The sequence below is a fragment of the Lissotriton vulgaris genome, chromosome 2_1 (genome assembly GCF_964263255.1).
Source record: "Lissotriton vulgaris chromosome 2_1, aLisVul1.2, whole genome shotgun sequence".
Lineage (NCBI taxonomy): Eukaryota > Metazoa > Chordata > Amphibia > Caudata > Salamandridae > Lissotriton > Lissotriton vulgaris.
The window spans coordinates 1550648610-1550663112 of record NC_141687.1 but is presented as its reverse complement, the minus strand read 5'-3'; the positions used below and the strand labels follow the sequence as shown (position 1 = coordinate 1550663112).

The following is a 14503-nucleotide window of genomic DNA, read 5'->3' as shown; positions in this document are numbered from 1 at the left end:
CAATCTCTGGAGAGATGGCCCGGCTTGGGAGTTGCTGCGAGACGCTACGCCTGAGGATTTCCTCGGGGGCTACTGACGGACCTCCGTATCCCACCCTGAAGCGATCATTGCCGCTTGGACTACCTGCCTCTGGTGAACTGTTGCCTTGCTATGGATCATCTGCCACGACTGTGGACCACACTACTGCGTCCGAGATGGACTTTGGCGATCGTTCCTTCACCCAGCTGTGGTCCCTTTGTTTGTCTCCACCTCCTAAGAGGTCTGTCGTACAGTTGGACTGCACCGTTGCACCGCACCGTAGGGGACAGGGTTGAGGAAGCACCCTCCTGGATCGGGACTGTCTCTCTTCTGCTGCTGGGACGCTGATGGACTGCCGGGGATTTGAATATTGGTATTGTACTGGTCTTGGGGTCGGGGTAAGGGCGGCCAGGGAACCTTATGCTAATCGAACTGGACATACTTAATTGGCCCTCCTCCGGACTTATGTGAATTGTATTTCTTTTTCTCTTCCTTTCTCTTTTCTTTCTTCTTCTCATTTTTCTCTTCTCTTACTACATTTCGGGTTTTTGGGGAGATGAAACACTCTGCTAGGGGGGGGAAGGCCGTAGCCTCTGCATGTGTGTAGGGTGGGGGGGTACATTTTAGTTCGTGTTTGTTTCTATGGTGCCTTTTGTTATTATCGGCTTTCTCTTCCCTAGGCCGTGTTAGGTAGACTGGGGGATGGGTGGTAGCGCGGTGTTAGTTGGGATGCTGCATCCTCTCTTGAGGTGTGCGTGCTGTATGGCCATCCTCTGGCTGGAACTTGCATGTTGCTAGCCGCACTGATTGATAAGGATGTCTGTTGTTGAGTCCCACCTACATGGTCCTAGTTTCTTTTTCTAGCTTGTATACGTGCGGTGTAGTACGACCTGATCTTAATTGTTGCGATGAAAACCTTAAAATTAACCTTCACGGATTCTGTGACATGGGGATATGGTAATTACAGTGTAACCCCTTTAATGCTTGCCTAAAACGAGAGATATCACTGTGTCGCCGTAAAGTTGCACTGATGCTCAAATGTTATCGTGGCCGGCCGGAAGGTTGTAGGCCCGTATTTGTTCTGATTTGATGCACAATAAAGGTTTTCAAAAAAAAAAAAAAAAAAAAAAAAAAAAAAGGTTGAAAAGAAGGGGAGAAAGAGAAGAACCCTGGGGGACCCCGCAGGGAACAGAACAGATGCGGGCAGAAAAGCCCTCTAGCTGGACAGCCTGCGTCCGACCCTGTAGGAAGGAAGCGAGCCAGGCCAGGACTGTCCCCCAAATGCCGGCGCCTCCGACACGGTCGAGAAGGATGGAATGATCTACCGTGTCGAAGGCGGCGGGCAAGTTGAGGAGGACCAAGGCCTGGGGAACGTTGATATCGGCACTTCCCCTAAGCTCATCCAGGACGGAGAGAACAACAGATTCCGTCGAGTGGGCTGGGCGAAAGCCGAACTGATGAGAGGCCAGGAGGTGGTTCTCCTCGATGAACGCAGAGAGACAGGTGGTGACGTAGCTCTCCAGAATCTTTCCCAGGAACGGGAGTAGGGAAATAGGCCGGAAATTAGCGAGAGAGGTAGGGTCAGCCCCCGTTTTTTTTTAGAATAGGAATAACTGTGGCTGATTTAAGGGAAACTGGGACAATTCCCTGGGTGATGGAAGTGTTGAGGAGGGTTAGCGGGGGTCGGGGCAGCTGGAAAAGACCTCCCTCAGAATGCGAACAGGACAGCAGTCGGAGGGGGACCCCGATTTCACTTTCTTTAGCAGAGTGAGGAAGACCTCCTTGGAAATCAGAGGGAATTGGTCGAAAGAAATGGACGTGAGAGGCAAAGAAGGCAGGAAAAAGGAAGGGGACGGCAAGGGAATGTTACGTTTAATAGTGACGATTTTCTCAATGAAATAACCGTTGAGAGAATTGCAGAGGGATTGGGAGGGAGCGGGTTTGGGATTGACTCTGTCGGCCGCTGCTAGGCTGTGAACAATGGTAAAGATTTCCTTGGGCTTATTTGCCGCAAGGAGAATCTTCGAGGAAAAGTAATGCGTTTTAGCTGAAAGAATGTTTTTTTTATAATCACGGAGGAGAGCCAAATATTGAGTCTTTAGGATGGGGCAGTACCCACGCCTCCAGTGGCGTTCAGCCTGTCTGAGTGTCAATTTAAGAGCTTTGAGGTCGTTAGTGAACCATCTATTGGCCTCATGTAAGCGGCAAGTCATGACCAACTTGAGAGGAGCAACTAAGTTGCAGGAGGCGGATAGCCAGCTGTTGATGGCGGTCACCTGGGAGTCGGGGGAAATGTTGGCCGGACAGGGGAGCGAGGTCGCAAGGGAGGAGCAGAGTGCACCAAGGTCTGCACGATTCCAATTCCGGGCCCAGACGTTCTTAGGGGGGGGAGAACTTGTTAACAGCCCCAAGGGCCAGGGAAAAGGAAATCGGGTAGTGGTTAGACCATGAGCAAGGAAGAACTGTGGGGGAAAGAATAGACAGATTGGCTGACCAAATCAGGTCCAGGGTGTGGCCAGGAGTGAGAGTGGGGAGGTGGATCTGAGAAGTGAGATTTCGGTGAAATCTTTGGATGTCTGGTCCTCCTGGGGGTCACTGGGCCAGTAATTAAAATCACCCAATATCAGAACAGAGGAATTGTTGACCACCAGGGTGGCCAGCAGTTCCTGCAAGGCTGGAATGAAGTAAGGCAAGGCCTGAGGTGGGCGATAAAAGAGCGCACAGGTGAGAGGGACCGTAAGGTTAACAGAACGGACAACTAGAAAGTCGACTGCTGTGATTGAGGGGTAGGAGAGGAACTGGAGGTTGGAGCGGACTATCATGGCCACTCCGCCTCCGGCCTTCCCGTCGGGGCGATCGGCTTGAAGAACATAGTAGGAGTCGGGAAGTGCAGCTAGAACGTCGGGCAGTGAATCTGAAGAAAAACATGTTTCGGTAAGGAACAAGAGATCGGGTTTGGCAGAGTCAAGAAAATTGAAGAACTCCAGTTGGTGTTTGACCGCTGAGCGGGTGTTAAGAAGATAGGTTGTAGCCACCGCGGGGGGAGGCCAATGGGAGACTGAGAGGGAACCTCCGAATGGGTGGTTGACGACAGAGAAATCTGTGATCCAGGAGTGGGAGACAGTGATGAGGTGTGAGTAGGCAAAGATATACCAAGATTCCCGATGTGTTCCAAGATGGAGACGCTGAGAGGCCAGTCACCCTGACAAGCATAAGGAGTAATTTAAAAAACGGGCATGGTGGTGGGCCCCGACCGGCCGCGGACGGGCGCAGACGGGCTTGCCTTTGGCGTGCCGCCGGGAGGAAGTGGTCATTATATGCTGGCAGGAGGTGGGAGTGGCCGTGCAACTGCACCGGTAACCCAGGGCTTATATCTGATAAAATGGAAACATAACTCCTAGGTCATTAGACGCTACCCATGTGTGTTCTCCCTGTTTTGCAGATGTTAACCCACAACTTCTGAAATAAATCGCATACAATTTTCCAGACCTCTGTAAACAAGGCAAAAAGTATGGAACACTCTTCCAAAACACCTATACAGAGCATGAAATTAGAGGCATCTTTAATAATGTAGTGTAACGTTTGGAAGGCTATTCTTGTCTGAAATTTCAAGTGAAGGCGTCCAATAACTAAATTATTGTTTACAAATTATTCCCAAAACAAACACTCTTAAGGGCTATGCTAGCTGTCATTTAGCCCATTTTATCCCTAGAAGTACCCTTCTTTTAGTAATTGACTGGTATCCTGGATTCCTGTGTAGAGACCCAAAAAATGATTTGATCAGCCATACATAGTACCAAAGGTGTGTAAAGAAGACTAGGACCCTTTTGTTCTTACCCCCATTGTACATAATAGGATGTGCAGCTATGGCACAGTTAAATCAAAATGAAATGACTGATGCAGAACAAGACTGGGCAAGACAAGTTTGCCTACTAATCTGAAGGATGATCAGAACCTATATGACTGATAGGTAACTCATTTTCCAGCTGCTATCCAATTCCAAGTTCCTTAAATCACAGTATTAAGCAGTATAACACATTAACAATATTTACAGCATCATATTCCAGGATGTTTCATAGTAAGATGTTGAGCATTAGCTCATGTTCCACTTTGAGCTTTCCATTACTTAGAACAGAATTGTGTAATGTACCACTTATCAGCAATGGTCACTTCCAACTGCTCAGCTGAGCTAACAGTATGAGAATGGTCACACTAAATCTATTATCCAAAGAAACTGTTCACAGAAATGATGGGTTGCTAGTACATATAGTTTATGGCTTTGCCACATTAAACAAAAGAAGCTCTTAGATTTGAGAAAAACTTCAGAGGTAAATTAGAAGATGCATTTTAAAATTCTTAAAATTAAATGCTACAGTACATTTTAGAAAAACATTTATTTGTTACTAATTAGTTTGTTTGAATAAAAACCTGGTGACAAATCAAATTAAAAATCTAGGGGCAGATTTACAAGAAAGTGTTGCATCTGTATAGATGCATCACTTTCCCTGCGCCACCATTATAAACCCTTGCACCACTATGGGTGCGCCGTATTTACAAAATGGTGCACCAAGGCGCAAGGATTGACAAATGCGAAATTCTGACGCATCTCTTGAGGCAAAAGTCACACATTGCTGGAGTTCTGTCGCAAGCACGATTTAGATTTCACTGCGTTACTTCTACGAGGCTTTTTTTGCGTTGGAACGCCCACCCAACATACATTAAACCTGACGCAGGTATAATGTGATGCATCTCCCTAGATGCGTCACGTTGTAATTGGGCCGCATTTTTACGCTGCTGCTGCATCACAAAAAGTGACGCAATAGCGGTGCAAAAACGACCCAAGGAGCTTGTAAATCTGCCCCCTACTCTTTGAGTTTAAATCGAGGTAGGTCCTTCAAAGGTAGGAATTCAAGAACTGTCCTCCTTCAGCTAACCCGGTGATGTGATTTTGGGGTTTACAGTGCAAGAAGTTACTTCAAATAAGGTAAACGGACATTTACTGGCATAATTATTTTGTCATAATGCTGTTCAATAAGAAACGATTGAATACCTGTATTAATAGTTCACTAAAGTTTGAATTTTGAATAGATCAATATTCTCTGAGGATACTAGCTTAATATTTATTGGGTATTTTGCATGCTTCTGACAATGCCCTTAGGATGACTTATGAGCTTATTACGATATCATACCTGGAAAACATTGTACATTGTGACTATAATGCCCGCTAGAACACTTGTTGAAATTCACATTGTTTGCCACATGTTTACTGTTTTTCATTGCAAGAATGTAGTTGTAAGAACTCCCCCTAAATTGTTTGAGATTGTAATCAGGACAAGTTTGAAGGTACACAGTTCTAGGTGTTCCCCTAACCTGTGGGAGTCTGCCTTTTTGGGGGGTTAGGCAGCGTGGAACATTCCCTACACATAGTTATGTCCAACGTTTTAAAGGCAGTATAAAAAGAAAGAGTAAACCATGCTGTAATGTTATCAAGTGGAAAAGCAGCATCGAACATTGGCCAGGCAAATAGGATGATGTCATTCAATCAGTATCTGTAAAACGCGGCTACTCACCTGTGAGTGTCTCAAAATATAACAATATATTTGTTTTAACGGTGTGATCTAGTACATTTGATCCTTGTGCTTTTAATTTTAATATGTAATATCTAAAGATAATAGGTGGTGCAAGGACACATTAATACAAAAAGAACCTTTGTCCTGTTAAGCATTACAGTGGCCAGATCTTTACCCTACAACAATGACAAAATAGTGGCAGAAGACAAGAAACGGCCAGATCACTGAACAATGAAATAGACTTCAGAAGATGCTTTTTATACATCAGTTTCAAACATACATCCATGTATCTAGGATAATAATAATTCATTAGATTCAATGTGATGTAATTATCCGACACTGACGTCAGGAATATGGCCAGAAACAGAAATTAACAATTTCTTAGGAGCCTTGCAGTGTAGGCTCATGTCTGTGGTCACAGCAGACAATGCAGTTTCCAAACCTCAAAGCACACATTTATCTTCCATTCTAGCTACCACTGGTGAGGTATATCCCTACACTACTAGTATTCCTGCGTTAAAGAGAAAAATGAATACTTTCCTATAAGGTCGGACATTTGTTAGAGAGAAAGCAAATCTTTTCAACTGGATGGGGTTTTATATTACAATGTTTCTTTAGGAAAAGAGCTTCTTAACTTTCCATTTCTTTAGAGAACTTTTAGAATTGAAGCGACATGGGTGAAGTGGGAGGAGATTAGGAGAAAGGTAAAGACTAACTTTGGCTAGGGGATTGAAAAAATAAGTATTGAAGTTGAGAAGGTTTAGAAAATGTGCTAAATGATTCAAAGCTTCCGGCAGAGAATGACATTTTGATGTATTTATAGAATATGTTCTGCAGGGTCTGTGTTGAGAACAAGGCAACGATCATGCAGTCTTCCAGCGGAAGACAAAGGATTCCAATGTTACCAGCACCTTGGTGAAAATAAACTCAGAATGGTACCCGGTACTAACTAGAGAAAGGATAGACAGATTTAAAGCTCACCAATGAAAGAAGGAACTCGCTCTGCCGGGGAGGCATTACCTGCCAATATTGGTGTTTTTGGGGATGGATATCTGCTATGTCACTTGAATATTTTGGATTCCCTAGTTACAAGAGCACACGTTTTGAGTGGTATCTCATGGGCTCCTCTGCAATGTTTTGCAGATGTGCCAGGGTTACCAGCAGTGCAGAACCAAATGTCTGCACTGCTGTTAGCCCTGGTACATCTGGGGAAAAATATAGTAGCACAAACCACAATAGAATGTTCATGAAGGAACTAGCTTTTATCATAATAACTTGGTTTGGTATTGCAACTGTCTTGCACTGTGTAATGACAATGCATATGGAAGGTCAAAGCTTTTCACAGAAGAACAGGAAATCAATTGCATAGCAGACCTCGAGCACACTAACACACGATGCCTACAGCCAGACCCGTACAACAAGTGGGAGCCTTGTACCAGGTCTTTAATGAACCACCAAAAAGGCAATTAAGGTCCATTGCCAGGAGGTCTGTGGAACAGCTTATTGGGTACCAACTTATTGAGTGTTTCTATTAAAGCTGATGTGTTTGTTTGCTTAAATGAAAGGTCACGTTCTGGTGAACTTTATTTGCTTGCATGTCACCATATTTGCCTTCCTAATTAGGATTGCAAGTATGTAACATTCCCTTTTTCATTGTGGGATCATCATTATTTTCCATTAAACCTGTATAAAATAGCACGGTCATCCTCAGTATAGGGGACTAGAGAAACTTCCTGAAAAGGAATTGACACACCAAGCAAGGAACTGACTATTAGAACAACAGTTTTTTTTATTCCTTATGTCTTTGATTTTGTCATGATAGTTATCATCACTTATGGAGTGGACAATGTCTGTGTGGAGCAGCTCAACATAACTTATAGTCATGCAGGAGTACCGCTTTTGAGTTTCCGGATCTGCAGCCTGTGGGAATATTCACATAGTGAGGAATCTGTGTTAGAATTATTCATCAACAGCTGATGTTTTTAACACAAATTCGTTTTTCTATGGAAGTAAAGGAGTGGCCAAAATTACTAGCATAATCATGATGTACCCATTTTAGCTTTCATTTTGTGGACCTCTACATTAATATTAGATATAAAAACAAGAAAGCATGAAAAATATAGGTTTAGGACTTTCAGCTGGGCATCAGATTTCAACAGCATAAGACAGAGATATGGGATGTGTCTCATGGAGATTGTGTGGGACGACTATCTGTGGGAAGAATGGCCTAACAGTTTAATCTGTGGTACCTATTTGGGCAGAAATATCATTTATTCCATCAATCATTTGCTCCTTCATGGCTTCATTAACTCGGGTCCTATGCCACTATGCAGAAGAACGGTGATTCTACCGGATTCCATGAGGGATATATCATATCAACCTAGACAGGCATTTGTATTCACTACCCTTCGGGATGCACCTGAAGTTCTACTAGCTTGCTTGTCCACAGCATCCATCCTTTTGCTTTTTTCCAGCGGAGGAAGCAACAGAGGTTAAAGATATTATGGAGCTCTTTTGAACTGCCAAATCAATAATATAATTTGTGGGAAGGTGGTTATATTTTGGAATAGAGAATCCATCCCATCTGTCCTATATTTTTTTCTCTTGTCGGTTTGTAGGATTTCACCTAAACAGTTGGAAGAATAAAATACGAACAGTTCCTAAAGACCCCAGTAGAAGTGCATCAAAAAGTAAGAATGAGCTCAAAACTACATTTTCAAACACAACAGATGTTTGCTACTCAAATAGTTTTGCTTCAATGGTCACTCTCCTGGAAGCTCAGTTCCCCACTTAGTTGAAGGTTGTTTTGCAGAGAACTGCCAAAATTCATAAATTAATAGCTTATAGATGTTGGAGAAAAGCTGCCTGAAACTAAGTCTGGGTTTGCGCTTGCTTTCCTTCTGATGGAAGATCTCCATGTTGTGACCACAAGGGTTCGGCGGAACTGGTTTCTGACCTGCAAAGACTAAGAATTAACATAAAACATGCACAAGATTCCTGGGTTTTCTTCTGATTCCTTAGATAGATGTGGCACTTATTCTTCAGATTAGCATTTCAGAGGTTGTTTTCAATGTTGAGTGAATCTTCATCGTTCAAGTACTGAATGGCGATATCAGTACTTGGCAAGCAAATTACCAATAAAACTCTTATTGTCAACCAGGTGATATAAAAGCAGTGGTGGTTGCATGGCCCTGAGGACTGCTTGGAAGCATGACCATAGGTTACAACTACGTCCAAGGTGGAGGCATTGATACTTGGCTCTCTTTCTGGGTTGAACCCAGATTTCAAGGAGGCAGCACTTTTTCTGGCAGAAGTACTTATACTATTTTCCAGCAGGCCAAGTTTAGCCTCAACAGTCCCTCAATCTTCTAAAGTGAAGCACCTAATAAATATTACAATCCACAACAAGGTGAATGTTAATAAGACAATACATAAAGTGCGTTCATCATTTCATGACTTTGACTCCGCAGGAGGAATACATCAAAAATGACCCAGCATGGTGAAAGAATGTACAGCTGAGGAAAACGGATGAGGCAAAAAAACGCTAAAATCAATGCATGGTAGTTCAACAGAAATGTTTAGGATAGTGGAGAGAAATCTAATGATGTACAAAGAAGCCAAAAGACTACTTACATTTTTTTTTTAAGTAATGCAAAGTCAAAAGTCACGAGGTGGCCTAGGAAACTTTCTTTCGCAGTGTGTAAAATGAATACCATTGTCAAAATCATCTTTAAAGGTCCTGTTAACACCGTTTCCTGCACTTTTTGTTTTCAAGGATAAATAAACAAGTCTTTTAAACGCATTTACATATTTAAACATAGTTTGTAATGCAAATCAGTGTGATTTTTTTTAAAATATTGACAATAATTAAAACGGGTTTTGGAAAGTGATTTTTCTCTTTCGGAAAAACATGATCTCGCACAGGTTTATTAATACCAAGGAAGATATTGCAATGGAGTAATGCAGCCATCTCTAATGGAAAGGCTTCTCTATAGGATTGCCCCAACAGGTTGGTAAATCTTTTAGGAAATCTTATGTTCCCCGTTGAAGAACTTAACTACCACTGTTCCCTGTCTGGTATGGTATGGTATAAAACTGTTCAGTGGCCAGATGAAGTGCAAGTGCACAAAATACAATCATCCCTTCTAAGACGGATGTGTTGTCTCCAGAGAGGATGCAATCCAGTAACAATATAATGAAGACTAAAGAAGGTTAACATCCGTTAACGGACAAATTTATTTTAGTTTCTCTCTTGTACTTCTTTCACATAGGTTAGGAGTTATGCCTTTAGTTCAAGTCCCATATCTGCACACAGGATTGTACTAGTAGCCGGTTTTTCACATTTCAGGAGTGACACCTTCCATTACCCATAGATATGGTAGAGGCCAGGTTAGCAGCAGGTTAGGAACCTAAAAGGCCTTGACAGGAAGGATGTAGACCACCTATCCCTTGGAGGTACGGTGTACCATCTATGAGCATAGTTGAGAAGGCTCTCAATACTGAAAAAAGTAGCAAATTAGTCAACTTGAAAGGATTTTACAAGGCAGAAGTTGTGAAGATGAGCTCTCCACTTGGTATGCTCCACACCTGTCTACATGCGTCTGTAGTCTGACAATACCTGGGTAGTGTTGGGGCAATTGGATTTTCTCCCCAGAACTGCCAAAGCTATAGAGGACATCTAGGTCAAAAGCATCACCACAACATTTTTTCAGTGCTATCCCACTTCTTAGTGTTTATGAACAAGTTCAGTTCTATTATTTTGAGCCAGATCAACTATGGAACACACTATTAGGATATCAGGAGTTTTTCTCCAAATAGCTTGGTAAAAAGTGTAAATTGCAGCATTGTAAATGGTGCACTCACAATTTTTCTAGATTCTTGGCCTTCGCCTGGCAAAGGCAATACAACTTCCTCTATTACTGTGAAATCGTCCTGTACATACTAAAATAGGACTTCATTGAAAAGTAGGTTAGTTCTTCACAGGTCAACTTCGAAGGGATGGTTTAAATGTGTACTTAACAGGGAGGATAGCGCAGAATAGCACCAGATCACTCCAGAAGACCTGCCTACAAAATTAATGTAGTGTACAAAGCTAAATTTATAGCTCAAACAAAGGAAGACTGCCCCATTGCAGTGTATGTCAATACAATATGATAAAAGCTCAAATAATTTAAGAAGAACTGGGTTCAGTCAAGACAAAAACGGATCTGACCATCTCCATGCTGTGGGCATGAAGACCTCCCAGAAGAAGCCACTGTTCTAAGCATCCAGAGAAGGATGCAATCATGGCTCATAAGATTGCTCAGTCACCAGAGCATCAAGTATGCTCCTTCTAAATGGGTACAACCAGCTTTCCATCTCTTACTGCAATTATATGATGTACACAAAGAAAATACGCATAGTATACATTACTGGCAGTGGCGACCCACAATTGTATGTCTTTGCGAAAGCCGAGTCGGTCGAAGACTCGAAGATACCAGAGGAGAGCTGAACTTTCCCCACTGTTAATGGAAACTCTGACATCATGTAGAAAATACTGGCACTTTGTTGACAGTCTCAAGTCACGTCTTCAGCTAAAAATGTTGTTGCTTCCTTCAGCACTTGCTGAGCTGGTATATTTTCATGGCTTCTGTGTTACAAAACTTCACAAAAACACAGAAATCCTTTTTTCCCCTGTGAAATGACAGGGTGAAAACTCCACATTAGGGCTCCAAGAGGTTCAAGCACATCAGCCGTCCACGTACATTTCTGCTCATGGAGTGTGCGGAGAGAGACTACCCAAGACCATTGCTTCTCCTTTAGCGGGGTGCACAAAGAAGAAATCCGGCAAGCAAAGGTAGCAGGTTTCCCAGGAGCAGCCACAGAGTCGCAACAGGACTTGAAGAGCGAGAGCATAAATCTAGGGTTAAAAACATACAGTTACTCTCACACTCTACTAATCATGCAGTGCAAACAGGACTTCTGTACAAATAATCATACGGACCAACATCATTGCAACATGTTCATGAATCAGTTTGTCGTCACATTGCCATTATTCAGGGAATATGGCAATCCTTTTTCTACATTTTTTTGTGAATATATGTAATGGATTTATATGCAACTGGCATGTCTGTGAATTAACACGAATTACTTCAGTTTTTTAAATCATATCTATATTTAATGTTAGTCACGATTACCATAATGAATGACAGAAATCATCAATTATAAAATAAAAAGGACAATATTACACACCGTTATCAAGTATGTAAATGAGCACCATTGTGTAGGTTTTTTTCAAAATCAGCTTTTCCTGTAAATATTGTTTAGGTATTAATACAACAAATGCAAGCAAAATGGGCTTGATGCTTAAGCTTTGTAACGAGGCAAGAACAGCAACGTTTGGATGCCAAAACAAAAGTACCTATTTGAACCACACAAAAAAACAAATATTATCATGGCAACCAAAAGCACCAGCAAGCACTTAACTACTTCGAACTCCTGTGTGGCCACACCAAGTATTGGACTCTTTAATCAAATCAAATGAAGATAATAATTGATTCCTGAAAGTTCAGTGTTTTTACCATGTTGCCACTAATTTGAGCCATGCCCCTGCTCCATAGCCATGGTTCCCCATACTTGTAGATACAAGTGTTCTAAAGATAGTAACTATATTCTAATCTCAATCTTGGAATTGCCATTTTGGACGTTAGCAGTCATTGAGATTTCAGGTCCATTCTACCTTCCACGCAGCTTCTAACTCAATACATCTTAGACCCCCGATTACAAGCGCTGAAGTCTCTGGGATGACATACCTCAGGATACTTTTTATGGTCATCAGTACTCATTCTCTAGCAGTGTAAGGCGTTTAGGAAGTTCATCTCATTTGAAGAGCAGAACCCCTACCCCACTGGGTCTCCAGCAATTTTAATATATTCTCTTGTACACATTGAAAACTATTAATAATAAGGCACACCATACAATCTATTTATAGGTATGTAAAGAAAACAATACAAATCACCATTGGCTACTATAATAACTTATTTTGACTCTAATTTTCTTTTTATCCAACAGAGAATATTTATACAGAGTACTATATGGAGAGCAATTTTGCTTAGGCATTAAATGAAAACCAAAAAACATTTCATATAAGAATTACCTGAATTTAATTGAAATATCTACGTTTCAATATACCATATTGTAACATTCATTTAATTCTCCTATATCATTTATGTACAAAAATGTTTTCTGAAAAAAAGCAACAATCACACTACACCATTCAAACTAAATATTCATTTGAAGCACATACTGTACTCTTCTAAGGGTCCATCTTTCCTCCCCCCAAAGATTGACAAGTTTACCACTCCACTGACTTTCATCACAGGCTCAACCTCTGAAGCACCCTTGGGCCAGATACTTACTGAATCCACGGACACTGCGGCAATCTACTTGGCTATCCAAGCCTCCAGAAGGGCCTTAGAAACTTAAGTAGGAAAAGTGAAAGTGGTTGTGACCCCCCTCCAGCAAGATCTCAGAAATGTGACTGATAGGGTATCGGGTGCAGAAGGTTGGGTCTCAGTATTAGAAGACGAGATGACCACTCTCACAATGGTTTGTGGTGGAGAGGGCCCACAGATCACTAGACCAGGAGCCACTTTCTGGCGTGTCCCCAGTCCTCATGATTGCAAAAATTCTCAACTTCAGAAACAGATATATGATTCTCTAGGATGCCAGAAGGGCCACAACCCTAACTTTCATTTACACTCGGACCATGATCTTCCCGGATTATCCTAAACTAGTTCAATGACAACAAAGTCCTTTGATGCCATTAAGCAGAACCTTAGGCCATGTACCCCAAACATATGTTGAGTTTTTCAGACAAGCTCAAAGTACTCCACAACTCTCAAGCTCACTTCCTTGTGATTCTGGGGAATGCATGGGACTGGGTAGCAAAGAAGAACAAGCTTAAGGACCAAGGTCTCCTAGACCAAAACCCTACTGGACGGAAACACCGACTGCAAATGGGGGCACCAGACCCAAACGTAGAGGCCGAAGCAGATCAAGATCCCACAGAATGAGGGAGAGCCTGGCCTATTCCACAGACTCAACTGATACAGATAAGCGATATCCATGTACTGACTTACAGAACGTGAAACGTGATTCAACAAAGGGCGCGACTCCTACTGCCAGCCAACTGAGGGATTCTGAAGAAGAGGACTTGCCTTGACGATGCCTAGACAGCCCCCCCCCCGCAAGAATGAAGACGAAAGGGGATATACCCATACAGTGGCCTATTTAACTTGGGTTGCTGGGCTGTGTGCCTTGAAAGAGTCATAAACATGTTTAACTATTTTTTTGTATTACTTGCCATTTAATTCTACAAAAGAGCAGGTCCATGTCTACTACTAGTGCCCCATCTAGACCAGGTGTTCCTAACCAGCTGATCGCAAGCTAGCTAGTAACCTTGAGTTCATGTTTTAATAAACTCTGGGTCACATTTTCTTATTAAAGTTAAGGGAAGGCTGTGTTTAATTTTCATTATTATCATCAGGCTGCAGATAGCAGTGCCTGATAATATGCAGTCCTCAGTCAGATTTTTGATCCAGACTGGGGCAAAGAGGTGAAGAACGGAAGCATTGAGGTATATTACTCTTACATAAAAGTCATTGTCAACTCGATATTGGAGCGGGAGAACAAAATTATGTTTCTGAATGCTTTTAAATGGGAGAAAATTAAAATGAAAAGTTATCAAAATGATTATTTACCTCTTCATTTTAATTTTCTACCATTTCAAATTGTTTAATTTACAAATTACAGGGCTCTTGCTCCTAGTGGCCATTAGTCAATGTGCCATATTTATAATTGAAAGATACAGTCATTTTTTTAAATAGGAGAAATATAAAGTGAAGAAAACTATTTCTATGAAACATTAAGACAAT

General features: G+C 42.0%; 1 protein-coding gene across 1 annotated transcript in view; it reads right to left on the bottom strand.

Moving 5' to 3' along the window:
- Positions 1-9149: 9149 nt before the first annotated feature.
- The window catches only part of LMLN (leishmanolysin like peptidase), a 427804-nt gene continuing 422450 nt past the window's right edge, over positions 9150-14503 (bottom strand). The window contains exon 17 of the mRNA XM_086957429.1: positions 9150-11487. Coding sequence (XP_086813555.1) covers positions 11387-11487 — 101 coding nt within the window. The 3' untranslated portion in view covers positions 9150-11386. The remainder of the gene's footprint in view (positions 11488-14503) is intronic.